Source organism: Xyrauchen texanus, chromosome 19, assembly GCF_025860055.1.
Source record: "Xyrauchen texanus isolate HMW12.3.18 chromosome 19, RBS_HiC_50CHRs, whole genome shotgun sequence".
NCBI lineage: Eukaryota > Metazoa > Chordata > Actinopteri > Cypriniformes > Catostomidae > Xyrauchen > Xyrauchen texanus.
In genome coordinates this window covers 1,315,896-1,338,962 of record NC_068294.1, presented here as the reverse complement: position 1 = coordinate 1,338,962, position 23,067 = coordinate 1,315,896, and the positions used below count along the sequence as shown (strand labels likewise).

At 41.7% G+C, this 23,067-nt stretch overlaps 1 protein-coding gene and 1 long non-coding RNA gene across 3 annotated transcripts; both read left to right on the top strand.

Moving 5' to 3' along the window:
• Positions 1-2,845: 2,845 nt before the first annotated feature.
• Positions 2,846-22,145, top strand: LOC127659525 (uncharacterized). The gene is made up of 5 exons (XM_052149381.1): positions 2,846-2,860; positions 10,067-10,136; positions 13,523-14,528; positions 15,573-15,728; positions 21,822-22,145. Exons 3-5 carry the CDS (start codon positions 13,533-13,535, stop codon positions 22,143-22,145), a joined length of 1,476 nt encoding a protein of 491 aa, XP_052005341.1. The 5' UTR covers positions 2,846-2,860; positions 10,067-10,136; positions 13,523-13,532.
• On the top strand, positions 18,103-20,111 carry LOC127660258 (uncharacterized). Of its 2 annotated transcripts, none has more exons than XR_007972621.1 (4): positions 18,103-18,236; positions 18,384-18,603; positions 19,721-19,880; positions 19,967-20,111. It is a non-coding gene; the product is annotated as an uncharacterized LOC127660258 (long non-coding RNA). The 2 variants fall into 2 exon arrangements; XR_007972622.1 differs by having other exon boundaries at positions 18,168-18,236; positions 18,387-18,603; positions 19,967-20,109.
• Positions 22,146-23,067: the final 922 nt, after the last annotated feature.

Genomic DNA, 23,067 nt, shown 5'->3' with positions numbered 1-23,067 from the left:
GTTGATGACGTATTGTGTGCAAAGGCAGAATAATACAGAGAATCAGGTGCACTAAGCAGGAAATGCTAAATGAGAGTAAAAGTGGAAAACTAATTGAAACAGTGAACTGAATAAAACAATTGTTGAAAAAGTGTAAAGACGCAAAATGGCACCTGCTTCTCTGATAACTCCCTGCCTTGCTCTCACTCACTGGTCAGCTGAACGGACAGCTCTGTGAGTGAGGGGAAGGGGAGATTCAGAAGAGAAAAAAAATATAATAATTGGGAAAAAGATAAAGAAAAGGCAAAATGTTTTCCATTACAGTGAACAAGACTAGAGAAAAATGCAGAGACAAGCAAGTTTTGTAAAGTTGGAGATCAATGCAGATCTGAAGAGTGGGAGAGAGAATTGGAGAATAAACTGATAGTGTCAAAGGGAAGCGATCATTTTTGGAAAGAATCAGAGTACATAGATTACGCAGGGCAGAAGAGAAAATTAACTGTAAAAAAGGAGTTAATGAGAACCTTAACTGAAGTCGTGAATTTAGGAGAAATAGAACAAGAATGGCCGTTTGTTGACTGGAAAGAAATTGCAGCAGGTAACACTTCTCTCTCATACAGTACGCTAGAGACAGAGTGCTGTGAAGAGCTGTAGGGGAGGGGCTGCTAGAGCGAGAATAGGGAGCTGTAAAGGGAGGGCTGTGAGCATGCACAGAAACAGAGAGACTTTTTTTCCATGTCTCAGTTTTCCTCATGAAACAGAAATCATAATGTGGAAATAAGATGTTACTGAATTTGAGAGGAGACTAACTGAGAGGAGAAAAGAAATCGAATTAAAAAGATTAATAATAGAAACACAGGGAATTAGTGATCATTTCTGGAGTTATGAACAAATTAAATACAGTCAAATATGTTAAGGTGATTTTTAATAGGGAGAGTAAAGGAGAATTAGCACCAATGTAGAAATTGTCTTGAACAGAGACCCAAAATGGATGTGACCTCTGTGGGTGGAAGTACATGAGTTTTAATATAAAAAGAAGTAACAGATATAGCAATCAACCACTGTAAATAATGAGTGTTTTTATGGAAATAAAGGAGAGGGATAAAAAGAGGAGAGCAAAAGGAGGGGCAGAAGTAATAGGTTTGTTTTAGTATAATATTTTTTGAGAGCTCTGTGTTTATAAAGGCCTTGTGTTTGTAAAAAGTGTGAAAGGTTCTGTGTTTGTGAGAGAATCTGTGTTTTAAATTATGGGAAGTATGACTGAAGTGTGATTGCGTATGGAAGTGTATGTTATATGAGCCCAATAAATATCAATCAAGATAGAGCGGTTGATCCTTTGCTGCATAACTAATGAGGAGTATGTATGCAATTTACATAAAAGAAAATCTATTTAGACTATTTTCATCAATATAAGAGGCAGAAGAGATCTGATGATTAAAAACAAAGAGGGCACTTAATAAATATTATGATTGTAGAATTAAAACCAATGATAAAAATTATATTTGTATGTCTGTGTAAATGTGTGTATGTATATGTATATGTATGTATAAGGATAAATATAATACAGTATAAACAAACAAATAGCTTTAAAACAAAAACGTGCATGAAATCAAAAAGTTAACCCTTAGCGGACTGGACAATGTTTATTATTGGGCTGTTCTTTTCATGTCATGAATGAAGCCTGATGTAAGATTAACTAAACTGAAAGGGAGGAGCTGTTGAATGGACATGTGTCAGATCATAACTCCTTTTATATCAAAGTGATGAGTAAGAATATTTAGATTATAAAAAAGTGATAACTTTAAAGTGATTGAATTGCATTTGGGAAATCACATTATCTGGACAAACAATAAAGCTTTGAATCTAGTGTATTGCGTTAAACTAAAGTCAAATAAGTAATTGGATTTTAAACCAAGGTTGTATTTAAGATAAGTGTTGTTATATTAAAGCAAATACACTCAAAAAAATGATTTTTCGGTTTTGTTCACTTTACCTGAACAATTCATGTTGAATTAATGCCATTTTGGCTATTTTTCATTTCAACATGATTGTGTCATGTTAAACTGACTTAAAACTGTCACTCGTTGGTTTAACATAAAGTTTTCATTTTAAAAGTACATGTTTCAATCACTTAGCTCAGTCAAACTGTTGACTGAATTAAAAAATATATATAATAACTTACATAATATTTATAATTTATTTGAAATATTTTTGTTTATTAATTTATAGCTTGATTATAATTATAGAAGTGCAATTAAATGGTTATTGGTGTTTTTAGGTTTGTTATTTGTCTTAAATTTCTGTTAAATCAGACTGATACAAATAATGTTTAGTAAAAGTCAATCACACATATAAAATGTGTGTTTTTATAAAGTCAGCCGGACTGAATGTCAAAACAGCCTGAAAACAAACCACATTCTCAACCTAAAGGAAGGGGAAATTTGTTGTGACGCAATTCTGGCGGCAACATTCATAAAATACGTTAATGCTGCGCATGTCTCAAATAAATCGCCACGCCATTAACTGGAATATAAGCTTAAAACAAACAGGTACGTGTCCATCCATTTCCATCACTGTTATTAGAAACAATATTATAAAACTGTTTTATGATGTCGGTTGATACTAATGTGTTATTACTTATTATGACAGAATGCACGATTGTAAGCCTAAATGAGATGGCCGCGCCATAAACTGTATTAAACAGCACACGAACAGGTAACTGTTAACTTAACTCATCTATCCATTTGCATCAGTGTTGCTAGAAAAAATATTAGCCAACAGTTTTATTATATTGGTTGAACGTTATGTATTTATGGCCTGATTGCACTATTTTAAGCCTAGATGACCGCGCCATCAACTGAATTAAACGGCAAACAAACAGGTAACTTTTTCGTCCATTTGCATCAGTCTGATTAGAAACAATTTTAACAACGGTTTTATGATGTCGACTGATACGGATGAATTTATGACAGAATCCACGATTTTATGCCTGAAAGAGATCACCGCGACATCAAACGAAAAGGTATGTGTCTAAGTTTGCACATGTTTGTTAGTTTAATCATCTTTGCACTCTGTTCATTTTCATGGCATCGATCAAAGATATTATAACAATGTTGTGTTGTATGGTTGATGGTTCAGTGTGTTTTTAAAGCATTAATGACAATTATTATTGGTTACTGAATATTGTTAATAATAATATCAATAATGGGTATTCACGCCTTTGGTTGCTAGAATGGTATGTATGGCTAATAATTTTTAGTTATTCATATTTGTTATTTGTGTCTTTCAGAACCACACACATTTTAAAGTTGTATAAACTAATAGAAATACTGACTGTAACCAGTACAGTACAGTGTTCTCTTACGAGAGGTTCTCTCGTATTGCGTAAGCTAGCTTACGCTACGGGAAAGATTAATCTTTTCTGAGATATTGAAGCCAAAAAATTATCCTTAATTTTTGTATCCATTGTCAACGCAGTGCGGCAGCTGCAGACCTTGAGCGGGCTAGCTAGCGAGCTCATAGGTTGCTCTGCGGCAACTGCTGCATCCTATAGACGAGCTTGGGCGAACTCGCATCCAATGAGAGGCATCCGCGCGCTCACTGCAACAAAGCCCACCAAAATGGGCGTGACTAGAGTGCATATAAGCGTAGTTCGTAGGCTGGAACCCTGATTTTCATCTCTTCAGCGAAGCTCTTCGCATCTCTGAACTGGAAGCCGCGTCGCCGTTCGAGGGGCATCAAGCAAGCGTGGACAGCGCTCGAAGAAGCCGGCCGTCTTCGCCACCTTCAGCCGTCCTGCGAGCTACGCCATCCGGCGACGTATCCTTTTTAAAGCAAGCTAGTTCTTATGAACTTCAAAAGAGTACGAGCGTCTTTTTAAAGATGCCTCGCTCCACTTGCGCCTCATGCCGCGCCCCTCTCAGCACCGGAGACCGCCACGTCATCTGCGCTCTCTGCCTGGGACTGGGGCATGCAGAGCTCCCCCTCGCTGAAGGCGGATGCGATCTCTGCGAGGAGCTTCCGATGTCGACCCTGCGGGCTCGACTCGAAGCGCTCAGGACCGAAGCTGCCGCGCCGCCTTCCATTCAGCCGCGCAGTAAAAAGCGCCGCTCTCAAAGGCTGCCGGAACCAGTGGTAGAAGCGATTGCCTCGCCGGAGCTCCTCCCTTGAGCATCGCCTTCACCCTCTCCGCTCACTCGGGACGCGCAGTTGCTGCCGAGCGGCTGCTCTGCTGCCATCTCGGACGAAGAAGCGGAGGATAAGGGCTGTTCCATCATGGCTTCGGACAGCGAGGAGTGGTCAGGCTCACACGCCTCCTCCTCGGCCCAGGAATCCAGCAGGACCCGCGCCGGAGTCGAAGGGGAACTAACGCGCCTCCTCACACAGGTTGTCGACCGCCTCAGGCTCGAGTGGTCACCGCCCCCTGAACAGGCTCCCAACAGACTCCACGCCGCACCTTTGCCCGCCCTCCGCGAGATGGCGGTCTAAGCTGGTGCTCCCGTCTAAGGCCTGCAGAACTACTTCCGCCTGTGTTGGCGGCGCCTATACCGCCGCCGGCCAAGCCGCATCTGCTCTGCATTCCATGGCCGTCTTACAGACAGAGGCTGTTTCAGATCTGACTAGCCGACTTGGGAGAAGCTGAACGCACTACGCGCCGCTCTCTCTGTCCGGTCTCTTCGGTTCCGCGGTGAGTGGCATTGTTGACCGTTCTCGAAGCCCAAGCCATGAATCTCTTTCTGCCTCGTCGCGCTAGCTCCTCTGCAGGCCGCCCACGTGACCAGCCTCCTGCACGAGCCTCTTCACAGCGCCCAGCTCAACAAGCCACACTTCTCAGCGTCGACAGGGCGGCCGCCCTCGATCGCGCTCAGACAGCCGCCCCCTGCGGGCCTCGGCCTAAGATTGTACTGAAACCTGAGCAACCGAAGTCCTCCTAAGCGTTGTTGAGAAAACGGCGGCTCAGTCCCGCCACGGCCGGACCACCGTCAAAGCTTACGCCCCTGTCAGTCCCCTTCTCTCAGGCTACTGCAGTGGTGGATTCAGCAGCCAACAAGCCGGTGATACTACCCATTTGCCTGCACTGAAGCGCCGTTTTCACGGCGACCCAAAGAAATCTTGTAAAGAGTAAACATGCCTTATGTGTAGAAATTGTGCCCACAATCCAGTGCTCACCCCTACACACAAGCATTACACATCCGTGTCCCTATCAGAGCACACTCACATAAGCGGTTACGACCGGCTCGAGTGTTAGAGTTAATAACGCGCCCACGAGCCCGTCGCGCGTCCCTCCTCTGCCCGCTCTGTCACACGGCCAGCTGTATGTAAGTCCCGTACTCCCCCTGTCAGTCCCCTTCTCTCAGGCTACTGCAGTGGTGGATTCAGCAGCCAACAAGCCGGTGATATTACCCGCTTGCCTGCACTCAAACGCCATTTCCACGGCGACCCAAAATAAAGCCTTATGTGTAGAAAATGTGCCCACGATTCAGTGCTCACCCTTACACACAAGCATTACACATCCCGTGTCCCTATCAGAGCACACTCACATAAAGCGGTTACGACCCGCTCGAGTGTTAGGGTTAATAAACGCACCCACGAATCCGTGCGCGCGCCCATTCTCTGCCCGCTCTGTCACACGGCCAGCAAACACTTCTCTGTATGTAAGTCCCGTGCCCGTGGCTATGCTTGCGCATCACTTAACAGACGTGACTCTTTCCCCATTCACCTCAATCGGGAAGTCACTCACAGAACAGCCTGTCCATGCTGTCTGCGAGCAGTCCAGCATAAGCACAGTAAGCACGCTCACACATTCTGTTCAGCGGCTGTGTCGCGGCAATCAGAGCGATTTGGCCATTCACCCTCTAACATTACGCTTCAAAGCGTGGGAAGATATTCCATGGATATCCGAATGGGTGTTAAGCACAATAAAACAGGGCTATTTGCTACAGTTCGATCGCCGTCCTCCTTGCTTCAGAGCGGCTCGAAACTACTTTGAACACGGAAGCAGCGTGCATGCTTCGTTCAGAAATAGCAAACCATCTGTGCAAAAGGGCCATAGAGAGTGCCGCCTCCCTGAGCGAGTCGGGGTTTTACAGCTGTTATTTTCTTGTCCCCAAGAAAGACGGCGGCCTCAGACCAATATTAGATCTCAGGGTTTTGAACAAAGCGCTTGCAAAAGACCGTTCAAAATGCTTACAACCAGCAAACTCCTCGCGCATATGCGCCAGGGGACTGGTTTATTTCTCTCGATCTGAAAAATGCATACTTTCAGATTCAGATAAATCCCGTCACAGGCCATTCTTGAGATTAGCCTCGGCGGCCAGGTTTATCAATACACCGTCCTTCCGTTCAGCCTGTCCTTAGCACCCGTACTTTCACGAAGTGCATGGACGCGGCGCTCGCACCCCTGCGGAGTCAGGGTTTGCGAATTCTGAACTATTTGGACGATTGGCTGATTTTGGCACAATCACATACGGAGCTTCTGTCTCACAGGACAGTTCTCCTCAGTCATCTGAACAGTTTGGGCCTTGCAGTCAATTGGACCAAGAGCTCACTACAGCCCAGTCAGGCAATTTCCTTCCTTGGAATAGAACTAGACTCAGTGGCAATGGCGGCTCGCTTATCTACACAGCGCAGCGCCGTGTGCAGCGACTAGCAGCGTCATTTCAGATGAACAGCCTCACACCTCTGAAGAAATTTCAGAGAGTGCTAGGCTACATGGCCTCAGCCGCAGCAGTACTTCAGCTGGGTTTACTGCACATCGCCCGCTTCAGCATTGGCTAAACACCCGCGCGTCTCGCCGGGCTTGGGCCACAGGCGCCAGCCCATCAAGGTGACTCAGACCTGTATTTCAGCTCTGCAGCCCTGGACAGTGGCCGAATGGTATCAGCGGGGAGTGACAATGGGAGCTGTATCTCGCCGAAAACTCATCTCGACAGGCAGCGTCCAACACGGGTTGGGGCGCGGTCTGCGAGGGCTCTCCGGTTTTCGGCCTATGGTCAGTTCAGGAAAAGCTCCTTCACATAAATTGTCTGGAAATGATAGCGGTCGAGTGCGCGCTCGTCGCTTTCTCCCGGTCATTCAGGGTCACCACGTCCTGGTCCGTTCAGACAACAGATCTGTGGTATCCTACCTAAACCGTCAGGGCGGTGTCAGATCCAGGAACCTCTTCCATCTGGCGAAGCGCATACTGAGTTGGTCCCAGTGCCACCTGCGATCGCTGAGGGCGGCGCGCGTGCCAGGCCACCTGAGCGGCGGCCCGGACAGACTGTCCAGAGACAATATTCCCCCAGGGGAATGGTCCCTGCACGCTCAAACAGTCCAGGCGTTATGGCACCTATTCGGCAGAGCGGAGATAGACCTCTTTGCATCCAAAGAGAACTCTCACTGCCCAATATTTTTCTCAAAGCGAGGGCCAGCTGGCCCAGGACTGGCCCAGGCGCCCGCTTACGCCTTCCCTCCCGTCTCGCTATTGCCACAGGTAATGCAGAGGATCAGGAAGCAGCGTCACTCGGTGCTCCTCATAGCCCGCGTTGGGAGAATCAGACATGGTTCCGGAGCTTACGCAGCTGTCACTGACAGCGCCGTGGCCCATCCCAGTGAGAGCAGATTTCCTCTCTCAAGCTCGCGGCACAATTTGGCATCCCCACCCAGAGCTGGGCGCTGCATGCGTGGGTGATCAACGACTACCGTCGCTCTGCCAGAAGGAGTAATAAACACCATCATACACGCTAGAGCCCCTTCCACGAGAAGACTCTATGCGTCAAATTGTCTGTGTTCTCAAAATGGTGCACCGACCGAGACCTGGACCCGCGGACATGTGGGGTGTCAGTACGCTGCTCGTATTTCTACAAGAGCTGCTGGATAAGGGCAGATCCCCATCCACGCTCAAAGTGTATGTGGCGGCCGTTGTGGCGTTCGCTGAACCCCTGCACGGCCAGTCATGGGGTAAAAGCGAGCTGGTCATCCGGCTTCCTCAGGGGAGCTAGAAGGATGAACCCCAGCGCCCCCATCGGTTCCTATCTGGGATCTTTCTATAGTTCTCGAAACTATGAAAGCCCCCCTTTCGAACCACTTCAATCCATGGATTTGAATTACCTTTCACTCAAAACCGTTTTTCTGACTGCCCTGTCATCAGTCAAGCGTGTGGGAGACCTTCACGCGCTGTCTGTCAGCGCTGCGTGTCTTGAGTTTGGACCAAGTGACTCCAAGGTAATTTTAAAGCCTAGACACGGCTATGTTCCCAAGGTGATCGGTACTCCTTTCAGAGCACAGGTCATTTCCCTATCGGCGCTGCCAGCATTCCGTTAGCGACGCGACGCCAATCTCCTTTGCCCGGTCAGAGCACTGAGATTGTATACTGCGCGCTCCGCTGCTTTCAGGCGCTCTGAGCAGCTTTTCGTTTCAGTTCGGAGCGCACCAAAGGTCTCGCCACCTCGAAACAGACACTATCTAGATGGATAGTGGATGCTATTGCTGCTGCATACGGCGTCAAAAGACCTGCCATGCCCGTTGGGCATTAGGGCTCACTCCACTAGAGGCATGGCATCCTCGTGGGCATGGTCCAGCGGGATTTCCATTCACGACATATGTGTGGCAGCGGGATGGACTTCCCCCTCCACCTTTGTCAGATTTTACAATATGGAAGTGCCCGCTCTGCAGGCAAAACTACTAGCGGTTTAATACGCTACAGCTCCCCTGGTGAGCTGCACTGATGGGACACATTCCACACAGACCGGCACCGCCGCTCTGTCGTTCCCTTCCCACTATGTGCTTATGTATTACACAATCAATGACCCGCATTCTTGCCGGCCAAATATTATTTCCCCACTCATAAGGGCTCCCACGAGTCCCCCCTTAATTCATACTCATACAGACTCATACAGTGGATGCTTGGCGCGCACGGCGTTGACAATGGGTTCCCATAGCGTAAGCTAGCTTACGCAATACGAGAGAACCTCTCGTAAGAGAACGTATCGGTTACCTAACGTAACCTCGGTTCTCTCTAGATGAGGAGCGAGTATTGCGTAGCCGGCCGTGCTTCGCGCCACGCGGCGACTTTTACGCTTCAGTCAATGAAAACCAGGGTTCCAGCCTACTGAACTACGCTTATATGCACTCTAGTCACGCCCATTTTGGGGGCTTTGTTGCAGTGAGCGCGGGACGCCTCTCATTGGATCGCGAGTTACGCCCAAGCTCGTCTATAGGCTGCAGCAGTTGCCGCAGAGCAACCTATGAGCTCGCTAGCTAGCCCGCTCAAGGTCTGCAGCTGCCGCACTGCGTTGACAATGGATACAAAAATTAAGGATAATTTTTTGGCTTCAATATCTCAGAAAAGATGAATCTTTCCCGTAGCGTAAGCTAGCTTACGCAATACTCCCTCATCTAGAGAGAACCGAGGTTACGTTAGGTAACCGATACGTTTTTTTGAATGGTCTCATTTTACAACTCCCATAGAGAAAAACATGAATTTGACCATTTTTGATCTCTAGGTCTAATCTCTAGGTCTGGTGGGGGCACTTTTAGTTTTCATTAAATCCAATTGGTCTAGTAGCATCTTGTTCAAAGATGTTTTTGAACACAATGTAACTACAGAAGAGTGAAGCTTTAAATAGGAAAATTATTGAAACTATTTGGTAATTTAAGTGCAAGATGCTACTGGACTAATATGATTCAGTGATCTGTGCTAAGCTAAACTAAAAGTGCCTCCGCCCTTTTAAAAAAAAAGGGCGGAGGCCTTTAAAAAAAAAAAAAAAACAAACTCATCTGCTTTTCTCTAGAGGGGTTGTAAAATGAGTCTATTTCCAAAAACAGGTAATGTATTGCAATATAATTAATACTGCGATAATATTGTATCATAACACATGTATTGTGATTATTATAATATGGCAACGCTGATGATGCACACGCCTTGTTGACACTAATGTATTTGACAGAATGCCAGCTTTAATGCCTGAAAGAGATCGCCGTGTTATCAGCTGAATTAAACGGCAAACAAACAGGTATGTGTCCCATCTATTTGCATTGGTGTTATTAAAAACAATATTAGCCAACTGCTTTATTATGTAGGTTTATACTAATGTATTTATGACAGAATGCACAATTTTTTTATGCCTGAAAGAGATCACCACGCAAACAACTCAAATCAAACCTCAAACAAACAGGTAACTTGTATGTCCATCCATTTGCATCATTGTGATTTCATGTCTGTCGATACTACTGCTTTTATGATAGAATAGCCATTAGGGCTGGGAGATAAAATGCATATTAGAGATAATATTGCAGTAATTGTAAGGAAAATGTAGAATTTTGGAATATCACAAATTTAGTATATTTTAGATTCAAGCATGCTTAACTAAAACATTGTTCCAAGCGTCCAGTATTGCCCCTTTTTATATTCATTTATATGTTTTATATATTTTGTTATATATTATATATATATAATATTTTATACGTTTGCATTTTACTCCATAATAGCTGTTCTAAAGTAGTTCTTGTTTTTTTTTTTTTTTTTTTATGGGGATACAAGAAAATCCAAATTTTTGTATTTAAAAGAAAATGCAAACATATTGAGAAATATATTGAATATAGTTAAGAAATTTGACAATATCAAGATATCAAATAATTGTGTATATGGCCCGGCTGTAATAGCTTATTTTTGTAGATAGAAATTATTATTGTTGGTAAGGTTTCAAACCATGAACTACAACAATTAACTAATTTTTTTTAAACTCTTTTTTTCTAGATTGTCTGACAAATTTTCTTTGGCTTAACACTGAAAGACCCATTTAGATATGTGGAAGTGTAAGACCTGTGAGTTTTCAGCGTCTTCTAGATCAAACTTGTTGAAACATTACAAGTTAAAGCATAAACACTTTGGCCGAAGCCACTCGTTCCCATGCATGCATTCAAGTTGTCCTTGTTTTTTAAGACATGGAATGCTTTATTGGTCCATCTTAGTAGAGTCCATGCAAATCATCAAGATCCTGCACAATCAGAACTGACTACTTTCAGCTGTCCTTTGTGTTCAAACTGTGGGCTTTGTTGTGAAAAGGATTATTTTGCTTACATCGGTACACATTTGAAGAAAAATGAAGTGATTACTTGCATGTTTTCTGGTTGTGATTTTCAGACAAATGTTTACGGTACCTTTAGGTCCCACAAAAACAGAAAACACACTCCCTATTCATTGAGTGACTTTAAGTTTGGTGTAGTGTCTACGTCTACAACACATGTGTCTGACAGCGACATTCACGAAAGTGTACAGGTTAATGAAGTTGCTTCTGATAATGTACGTTTTGAAAGCAGTGCAGAAGTTCAGGACCTACCTGGTGTTATTGTTGAAAATTTTGCAGCAATGTTATTGAAATTGGAACATTTCTTTCATGTTCCAGGCATAGCAGTTAATGTGTTTTTAGAAGAGCTGCACTTTTTGTTGAGTACCTCATCCCAAACTGCTGCATGTGACAGGCTCAAAGATCTGTTTCAGGAACACAGTCTTGCCTGTGATGACGCAATTATTCAAGACATTGCTAAAGCTGTGTGTGAATCTCATCCACTGCACACAGCAATAGGACAGCATGGTCCACTAAGCACAGTGTATCGGCGCAAGGAGTTTTATAAAAGTCACTTCTGTGTTGTTGAACCTGTTGAGTACATCCTTGATTCACAACAGGGAAAAACCTTTCAGTATGTTCCCATTTTAAAGTTCCTGCAACAGCTGTTGGCCAAGGAGGATGTGATTGAAACAATACTGGCAAACCACAGCTATGAGCGTAATGAAGCTGTTTATTCATCATATCAGGATGGCAGTATCTTTAGGAAAATGCATTCCTGTCAGGAGATGATTTAAGACTTTTGTTAAGGTTGTACGTTGACGATTTTGAAGTGTGTAACCCTCTTGGTACCTCTCGGAGAACACACAAGCTCTGTGCAGTGTATTGGACTCTAAGCAATTTGCCTACAAGTTCTCATGCAACAATGTCGTCCATTTTCTTAGCTGTGTTGTGTAAAAGTAATGATGTGAAAGAATACGGCTTCAGTAAAATCCTTGAGCCTCTTCTCCAGGACCTGGCACATTTAGAAGAAGTTGGAATTTTTATTCCTTCAGTTGGTCATTTTGTGAAGGGTACTGTTCATGTTGTGATTGCAGACAACCTTGGGGCCCATAGCATAGCTGGTTATGTTGAGAGTTTTTCTTCTGAGTATTACTGCAGATTCTGCACTGGAAAGAGATCGGAAATTCAGACTAATGAGGTTCGGTCAGGTAGGTTTAGCCTTAGAAGAGAGAGAGCTATGATGCTCACCTGAAATCTGCACAACAGACCGGCAGCTGTTGTTTTGGTGTTAAAAAGAATGTGTATTCTCCACACACCTTGCTCATTTTCATGTTCTCTCTGGCTATCCCCCAGATGTCATGCATGATGTTTTTGAAGGTGTTGTACCATTTGAGCTTAAGCATTGTTTGTCAATGCTTTTATCAAAGAAGTACTTCACCTTTGAATTTCTCAATGAGCGTGCTGTTAATTTCCCCTATAAATGGACGGACAAGACAAACAGACCTCATGCAATCCCTCAGCTCAATGTTCAGCCAGAATACTATTGGAGGCAATGCTCACGAGAACTGGAACCTGATAAGGTTGCTTCCATTGCTTGTAGGGCACATGGTGCCAGAAGATGAGCCTGCATGGCTGGTGCTTATGGATCTCAAAGATATTGTTGAACTTGTGGTATCACCAGTTCACACTGATGAGTCAATTGCATACCTTGATGGCAAAATTTCTGAACACCGACAGAGGTTTCAGGAAGTTTTTCCAGATGTGAAGTTAATTCCAAAACAGCACTTCTTGGAACATTATCCTGAACTTATCAAGTCATATGGTCCACTTGTGCATCTGTGGACTATGCGCTTCGAATCCAAACATAGCTTTTTCAAGCAAGTTGCTCGGCTTACCAATTGTTTCAAAAATATCCCCCTTACACTTGCAGCTAAGCACCAACTAATGATTTCTCACAGTTTGAAATCGTACCATCTTGAAAAATCTGCACTAGACGTATCAACTGTGTCAACAGTGCCTCTGACTGTTTTGAGAACAGAAATAACACAGGTCGTCCAAGACAAGTACCCAGGCACTGAATTCATCCAGATCACCACAAGTGTCACCAGTAAAGGCATCAGTTACAGAAATGGGATGATTGTTGTTTGTCGCTCTTTAGACGGGCTCCCTGAATTTGCAGAGATTATTCAGATGTGTATAGTGCAGAAGGGACAGTGTTTTGTACTTAAAGGTCTGTGTGGTTGGTATAGGGAGCATTTTAGGGCCATTTGAACTGACCTCTTCTCCATCGCGGGAGATTTTCTTTCTTGAACTAAGTGAATTAGCTGATGGCTATTCATTGGCTGACTACAAGGTTGGAGGTCTTCGTTTGGTGTCACTGAAAAGACAAATTCATTCATAACAGGTGCCATTTAAATATTTCTTGTTTAACTGTATGAATGAAGCTTATGTACCTACAGTCTAAAGAATACACTTTTTTTTCTCATCAACAGGATTGTAAATATGACCTCCACCATCATCCTGCGTGTAATTCTGGGAGAGAATGATGCACAGAAAGTGAAACTTCAGAATGGTGTCCCTTGTTCTTTGGCAGAATTAAAGAATGAGATACAGACACAGTGTAATTTGTTGGGAGAAATCAGACTTCAAATCATGGACCCTGACTTTAATGAATTTGTGAACCTGACTTCCACAACTGATGTTCAGAACAAAAGCACCCTTAAGGTCATGAAACTCTGTGACTCTTTAGCAGTATCTCCATCTCCCCCATCATGTGACACAGAGATTCTATCTTCAAGATCATCCTCTGAAGCATCATCTTCTTCATCCCTTGACCCCCAAGAGTTGACTTCGAATACAAGGTCTTCTTGGCCAACATGTTTTGTTGTGCCCCGTTTCTCCTATGATGCAGAAATTAAGCTGGAACAAGGCAATTCAAAATACCAAAAAAAAGGCTCTCTACTGAATCCAGACCCAAAGCTGAAATCAGACATTTTAGATGGACTTGCTGAAGAAATAGTAAAATTCAAAGTGTACCTCTCTGATGCTGAATTCAATGAAGTGGCAGAAGCCCTTATAAAACGGCATCCTTGCCTTAAGGAACAGGGATCCTTCACAGGCTGCAGTGGCTGGAAAAGAAGCCTTAAATATAAAATGTCAAATTACAGAACCAAGCTGCGAAATCTTGGTTGTAGTGAAGTGACCGTTAATTCCATGAAGCACAAACCTATGGGTGTAAGCAATCCAGCTTTTGGTGTCAAGAAGCCACGCAAGGCTGAAGTAAACTTTTGTCCCTCATTTCTTTCTGGTGAAACTCCTGACAGCATGGAGCAAATCAGAGTCTCCCTTCTTTCTGAGGCTAAGAAGAAGAACAATGAGCAAACTGTGAGAAGATTAATGGACCTTTCATTTGCATTGAGAAGACAAGAGGTTGTCAAAGAATCTCCACTTATTGCTGACTTTATGAGCAGATGGCCGGCTTTGTTCCAAGAAAATGAGGTAATTCACCCTAATGTCTTTAAGTGGGATTTAACATAAAATTAAATGTATTAAAATGCCAATAAGTCAAAAAATAATAATAACACCATATAAGCAAGTTAGAACACATAGGCTAGCTAGCTTTTTTGGGCATACATTAAAGGAGAACTCCGGTCAATTTTAACATTGAGCTCAAGCTCATTTTTTTGTACATTTGGAGTGATGTCAGTACAGACAAAAACGACAAAAATCGGTGTTGCCTACACCGTGTTATCCTCTTTTTAAAATTCGCACCATGTTGACTTCAATGGGGCAAGTTCTAAACCTGCTTTTAGCCTCTTAACATCCTTGATTTGTCATTACAAGTGCACAGCCATGTGAGTGGTGTTATTAAGAGTGACCACGGTCAATCTGACTGCAGTAGATGTGAAAGATATTAATAAAAATGATGTTAATTCAGCCAGCTCACATACCTGTATTTACTTCCTGTTTTCGGTCGAAGTCCACAGTAGTCGATTGTCGAGTTCGTGCTCGATCATTGGTAACTAAGCAACATCATATCATAATGTCATAGAATATCATAATATCAGAACACCACACAGCACCGTCATCGGCTGACAGCTGACAGTCTGAGTCTCCACTGTTGCTTAGTTACCAATGATCGCGCGCGCGAACGCGACAATCGACTACTGTGGACTTCGACCGAAAACAGGAAGTAAATACAGGTATGTGAGCTGGCTGAATTAACATCATTTTTATTAATATCTTTCACATCTACTGCAGTCAGATTGACCGTGGTCACTCTTAATAACACCACTCACATGGCTGTGCACTTGTAATGACAAATCAAGGATGTTAAGAGGCTAAAAGCAGGTTTAGAACTTGCCCCATTGAAGTCAACAGGGTGCGAATTTTAAAAAGAGGATAACACGGTGTAGGCAACACTGATTTTTGTCGTTTTTGTCTGTACTGACAGCACTACAAATGTACAAAAAAATGAGCTCAATGTTAAAATTGACCGGAGTTCTCCTTTAAAGTTTTGGTGTTTTTCTCTTTGTGTTTTAGGTTTGTGCTGAATTTGCACGGGTAACAACTGTTGCCTTAATTTCAAAATTCTTCTCAAAGCTGGATGAACACACTCCAAGTCTTCTGAGGATCTTTGCCAAGAGAGGTGGAGCTCAGGGACAAAGGATAAGGAAACTTCTTGTGCCACTTACACAGGTATGATAACTGCGAAAATTGTTTTTCTAGATAAATTAATCATTTGTTTCTCACTTATGATTTGTGTGACTTGAAAATGTATTAGTTGATTGGTACATGTTGCTAATTTTCTTTATTTTCCCTAGTGTGCCTGCATTAATGTTAAGAGGGAGTGTCCCAGATAGCAAAAAATGTCTGCACGGCTTCGTTTTGCCGCCGTCCCCAAGCTGTCGGCTATAGGTGCGTCTCACTGGCGGGGATGAAGCGTTTGCCGCCGAATTCGTCACGCCCATTTCCCAGATAGCAAAAAATGTCCGCACGGCTTCGTTTTGCCGCCGTCCCCAAGCTGTCGGCTATAGGTGCGTTCAGACGGCGGGCCGCCCGCTTTATTTTCTCTGGCGGTTGCCTCGCGGCAATCGACCGCGGCCGACGCGGCAAGCGCTTTGAAATACTGAGGACAGCTTAGACTCTCAAAATCGACCAGCCATGTTGGCTATTATTATTTTTGCTCCAAAGCCATTAGGGTTTATAACAGATTCTTGACTCTTGATTCCATGATAAGGTAAGGTTTAGGAAATGACATTTAAATTACTTTGAAACTCTGAAGCGATTATACAGTAATATATGTAAAATATATTGAATTATTTAAAACAGGTGAAAATTGTTTACATTTATTTGATTGATGCACATTGAGACATGCACCAATAAACCAAAAATAATTCCTTTTTGTAAAACTTACTTGGCAATAAATATCTTTCTGATTCTGATTAGGTTTTAAAATAGATATTTAATACAGGGTATGAACAATTTAGCAGAATAAATTGATGAAGTTAGACTTTTCACCAATGCCTGTATCAGTGAACAGTGAAAGACATCTGCAACATGGCCAAAATATCGGGTAGCCTATACTGTAATTATTTTTTATTAATTTGCAACCATGGTGATATCTATCATAAACATGAAAATCCCTGTTTTGACGTGAAGGATAAACTCAATGAAAAGCGAAATTATCCTCTGGTTTCACAGTTGCGCAGAAATTTCGTTTATGTCTACATTTTTCCAACCTCGATTTTTTTTGTTATTTTACCTTTTACAGGTTTTGCAATTTGACCTGTACAAATGTTTAAGAAAGTGTTAAAGTCCCTGTAAAGGTAATAAAAAAATCTAAACGCATTATAAATGTTAAAAATGTATTGCTAAAACACATGACAAAGACTGAACAGTGAAGTTCCGCTGTAGGCAAATCTGTTTCCGGTTTACTTGCGCGTCAGCCCAAAATGTCTGTTTTTACTCGGCGTCTCCAGAATCTTCCGAAAATACTGGCGTCAGCGATGTTCATCGCATTGTTGATGCCTGGTCCCCTGCTCCGACAAGCAAGAGGGACAAGGGCTTTAAACTCTACATATCGAGTTATCTGCACAACTACAAGGGTAAGTATTTTAATTTAATGTGGTGTGCCGGCATATAGCGGCTAAGCTAGTTCGCCACGTGTTCATTTTTAATGTAACGTTAGTATAGAAGCTTGTTTTTTCTTAGTTTTAAAGCAGACTGTTTGTTAATTTTTGTGATAATTGTGATATCAATTATATTAACTTGGTCTCCTCTCAGTTTCTAATAAAGATCAGGACACCGGTGAAGTCACTGTCAGGGCATTGTGCTTCAGGTCCATAAGGAAAGCAGGTCCATAAGGAAAGCAGATAAACCTTACAGTTTGAGAGTATGGTGAAGCTAGAATTAATAAGACCGCAGTTATAGGCTTGTTACTTTAATAGCCCGATGTTCCTGGGGACTCGGCTAAGTTTATTCATGATTAATGTAACTCAAATGAAAACAGTTATTGTAGGCAGGTAAGTTTCCCTAGCTGGTCCCCTCTGTGTAAAATGCGTTCTTATTCAAGTTTTCAACTCAGTCATTCGTTTAAGATGCAATCTTGTGTTATAAGTATTAGGCTATCATGATTATACAGTGAGCAAGCTATATAAATAAGTATTTAATATAATAAGTGTAGAGCAACAACCGAGGGTGTAAGGTAAAGGCTGAATATTGTAGATTTATTACAATATGTTGCATGTTTGAATTAAAATACCTGTGGATATGCAGGAGCACACACTCTACAAAGGCCTGACTGGAGATTTGCCTGATCTATCCAGTCCTTCAGGTGAGTAGGGATATAACAATAGCACATTTCACTGTACAGTATGATATATCAACCAAAATCTGTATACCAATATTTCATTTTCTTTTTCCTCCCTTTTACAAACAAATATTCTGCTTCAAAGAAAAAAAATTAAATTGATGTTATCATAAGGGTTCTTCATTATGAACTTGTATGCCATGCATAACATACTGTGGATAGAAATTACAGGGAAAGTTACTGGTATGATAATTGTGGTTATATTATATTACTATTATATTTAGTGTATTGCTAATCAATATATTGTTACTTCCCAGATGACAGCTGCTCGCTTCAAGAGCAGGTGAAGCAAGTTGGGACAATGTTGAAGACATTTGCTCGCACTGGGCAATCGGGTACAACTTGCAAACAACACCTGTGGTTGTTGGTTTAATTCCCACTGGGGCCACCTGTACATGTAGTAGACCTAGATATAAATGTCATAGTTTAGTATTTGAAGGTCCAGGACTGACTACTTTATTCTTTTATTCTGGGAACCCCAGTAGGTGCAGATCAAACCCTAATGCTGCGACGTCTTGGGAGTTTGGCGATGTTGTGCGTAGCATGGACGACAAAATGCTATGCTGCAACGTTTCAGTGCCAATGTGTCTGTTGGAGAGTTATCCCTGACAGGGGATCTGTTACTCCCCCCTAGACACCCAGGAACATTTGGCGTTGCTTGACAACAGTTTGAGGCAGGATAAAGAGCTCCAGCAACGATTTGTAAGTGTGCCGATTTTGTTTATAACGGTATAGGGTAATCTAAAAAGTACAATTAAGATCGTACACTGCATATTCTACAGTCTGAATCCACAGCCTGTCACATTTTAAAGGGGTCATGACATGGTTTTTTTTATTGTATTATTATGTTCCCTTAGGTGCAATTATAGTATTAATATATTTTTTTTTAAGAAAAACTTTTAAAATCTAGTGATTTATGACCTTTTCCCACCCTGTTTCTCATCCTCTGATTCAAACAGTCTGTTTTGGGGGCGTTTTCCATTTAAGACTTCAGTGTTAACGCCCACTGTTATGATTGGCTAACGTCAGTGCCTATGTATCAATTATTGACGCCTCCAGCCAGAACAATATGCAAGTAAACTAAGTAAAAACACTGTGATTATTCATAATGAATGAAATTGCGCTTTAAAAAGTAGTTTAAAGTTTAAAATAGATTACTTACAGTTTGCGTCGTCGTTGTTCCCAGAATAGTCGGCACGGACTTATCTTTGAGCAACAGTTTTCTGGCAAAGCCAGCATCATATTGAGATTTGTTCTCAAAACAGTCATCCTTAAAATGTACAGAACAAACGCTTAAGTTAACACTGCCGTGACTGGAACGTCCGCAAAAAATAAACTGCATCCATTTTTCCCTGACGTCTGGATCTTTCGGCAGCTTATTCAGAGGTTTTGTTTGACCGCAGCCAGGAACAGCACATCTGTGTGGCATCGTAATTTTCCTGTGCACAAGTAGTCTCTGTCAGAGCTCGCTGTCCATCGACTGAACACTTGTGAAGCGCACGGCGATACGAAATGAGCGTAGTTGTCTTGCGCTGGAGGCGGTCATATGCAAACGCTGTTACGTCACTTCTAACCGACACGTCACTTCTAACCATGAATCCAGAACGAGCTGTATTTTGAGTTTGATTAAATAAATGATTCGTTTAGAATGGGGAGGACGTCTTAAAATATTAAACTTGCAGGACTTTTTAATGATACAAAGACCTCTTATATACCAAAAGATCAAGGCAAATTTGGTTTCTCATGTCATGACCCCTTTAAATTTATGAGAAGCTTCAGAGAAATGTAATTTGTAACATGTTTTTTTTTGTATTTTCAGCTTCGGTTTTTGGCAATCAAATGTGGGAGGGACCTAAAGACAACCGTGTGGCGAATGCTTCAGAGTATCTTCTCTAATCACCTTTCCATCAATACAACCTGGACTGGTGTAGGGGATAAAGCATGTTTTAGAGACATGTTCCTGAAGACCATTGTTCAAAGTAAGTTGGATATTTTTTTTATATTTAAGTAGATGTGTATGACCTTATGCCATTCAAATGGAATAACCGATCTTTATTTTCTACAGGAGCCATCCGGAAGAACCCGGCAACACAGGATGCCACTGATGAGGCGATCCAGGTTAACGTTATGCGTTACCTGAAAGGAGCATCTGAACATGAAGGTGGAAAAAGCGCCGCACAGCTGAGAGGGACCCACAGCCGACCCCTTAAACCTAGGCTGACTACTGACACCCCAGCATCACTGACAACTGGAACCCTTTCTTTATCCTGCAGTCAGTAACATCAAGACCCCTAAAAAGCCTGCTAAAAGTGTCAGACTACACTCACCCAATCCACACTGTTCACTGTGGAAATTGCTCTTTTTTTTTTTTTTTTTTTCTCGTGACCCTGCTTTGAGGGCAGCTCCTTGGATGAATATGGGATGGTTTGTCCTTTTATACAGGCACACGAGGAATCACTGAAGATATGCCAATTTGCACTGCCTCATTCTGGAGGTCGGGAAAACCGGTGATTCTTAGCCCAGAAGTCCCCAACCTCTCCAGACATTCTGATTGGCTGTGTTCTCTACAGCCAGATTTTCTGCTGTTAATTATATTTATTCCCACTTGTTGTCATGTGTAAGTTGAATGTCAAAATGTATATTATACCTGCGCATTCCTTGATACCAAAGATCTCAATTATTTCATATACAATTTGCTGCTTATTTCATTGTTACAGTGCTTAACTATTCTATTTTTAAATATAGCTTGTAAATCTTAGATTATACATCTAATACTTGATATTTGCACATTATCTGGTATCAAATATTGTACTTACCGTGACTTTAGTATTGGCTTATTTCATTCCGTCAGTGCTTAACAATTCTATTATAGTTTGTAAATCCTATTTCATACCTCTGATACTTGATATTGCACATTAACTAGTACCAAAAATTCTACTTTCATTCCATCACAGTGTTTAACTGTTATTCTATTGTTACATATAGCTTGTAAATCCTTGTGCCACAAGTCAGCATTGCAGTTATAATGGTATATTCTACTCCAGAGCTTTACTCTAAATTATTACCACTTAACCTATTGTTAGAAATGACTTGTAAATATGATGTTATACCTCAATTTATTTGGTATCCTGCACTTTCTTTGGTACCAAATATCCTCATTGCTTGTTTACTGGTAATTCTTTTCATCCCAGAGCTGACCTCTTTATATTATTAACAATTATTGTAAGTGTTACAATAGTGTTTTTTTAAAAAAAAAAAGAAATTGGAAACCTGCATGTTCTTTTGTGTGTGTATATAATGTTTGTATTTTTCTGTTATTTATATTTCAGTGATCTGACATCTTGTTTCAATGACAGTTACTGTACTTTGAAATGTGGAATTAAAACGCCAAATGGAAATTTGTCTGGTTTGATCAATCATTATTCTTGATAAACTGCATGCTATAAATATATATATATATATATATATATATATATATATATATATATATATATATATATATATATATATATATATACAATAAGCGGCGGCAGATCGCTCGAAAAAAGCGTTTGCCTCCGACGGTCCGCCTTCGATATAACGGCGGCGCAGCGGCGGCTGGTCAGCGGGCCGTCCGCGTATCGAAGGCGGTAGGAAGGCGGCTGCCGCATTTAAAAAGCGGCTGCCGCCGGCGGACCGCCGTCGAACGTGTTTGCGATATCGCCATTCTGCCGCTTCTACTGCCGCCGGCGCACCGCCAGCGGACCGCCGACTTCTTGCTATCTGGGGTGTCCTCAAAGCCCTGTTTGTGTACCTAAATGAGGATCCTGACAATCTCATCAAGGAGTACATGGTATTGACTGAATATTCTGACAATATTTTGTGTATAACAATAAATTTTATAGTACATTAGTATTAATGTACTTTGTTTCTGTTTATAGGATGTAGATTTTTCCAACACTGAAGCGGCACTCAAAGAAATGGTGATGGCCGTTTTTGTCATCAGATGTGAAGGATGTGAAGTTGGTGATGAACCTGCGGATGTTGGAGTAGTTCTTGAAGGAGTTACAGCACTAGAAGGGCTTGGTACTGTAGCTAATGGTGTTGCATTGCTGATTGGGGTTATTTATACCCTAAATCTTAGTTATCCGAAGGAGTCTCGATACACCTTTGAACTCCTGCAAAAAGTGTTCCTGGAGCTTGATGGACACAAACTCTCCACCAAAGTTCAAGCCCTCAAGACCAAGCTTTTTACACCTCATTAAAGGACTGATGAACACCCTGATCTTTACCTTGAAACTGTTTTTTGTGTCAAATAGTCAAAACATGATCATGTTTCATGTTCACACATTTTTAATGCCTTTATTGATTTGATTTTTTATTTTATTTTTTGTACATCAAGGCATATGTGAAGAGGAATAGTTTCCTTAAAAATTACATTTGTCCTTAACTCACCCAAAGAAGGTCAAGGAAAACCATCAAGGGTTTCAATGACTCATGGGTTAGTTAATGGTGACTATTTACATTTTTTTTTTTTTTTTTTTTTTTTTTTTTGTCAAACTTGCCCTTTTAAACACTTTTTTTCAATGACGGTTTTAATGGCTTCTGACTGTTCTTCAAGGAAAGATGTTTGAATGACAATGTATTTTAAATAGTTTTCAAAGATGTTCCACATAGCACACATTGTGTTTGCTTTTCCTTTACAAAGATTATCCAGGCACATTTTGGAATTAGAATACATTTACAGACAGCTTGATGGACACAAGCAGTTTGATAAAGTTTTGCACTTCAGTGGAGGCCTGATGAACAAACATAACCCAAACATACTATTATTTTTTTCTTTGGAATTGCAGGTTACTTTCTTTTTGTGAAATGCATTAAAAGCAAACACACTTTGCTATTTTTTTTATTAATGGGTTGTTGTACATGTAGGAATGTAAACCTGTTTGTTTCATTTTGCATTGTAAAGGAAAACATTTCTGTACACATTTGTGTTTTATATAAATTGTCAAATTCTGGCTTAATGTGTTATAAGTGTTTGAAATGTTTTTGAAAGTGTGACACCTGCTTAAGCTGTTCCCTAGTAAAAATAATTTATTACATATTTGCTGCCTCTGTAGTCATCATTGAATTATGGGGAAAACGGGTGATATTCATTAATTTATAACATAGTAGTAACTTGACTAA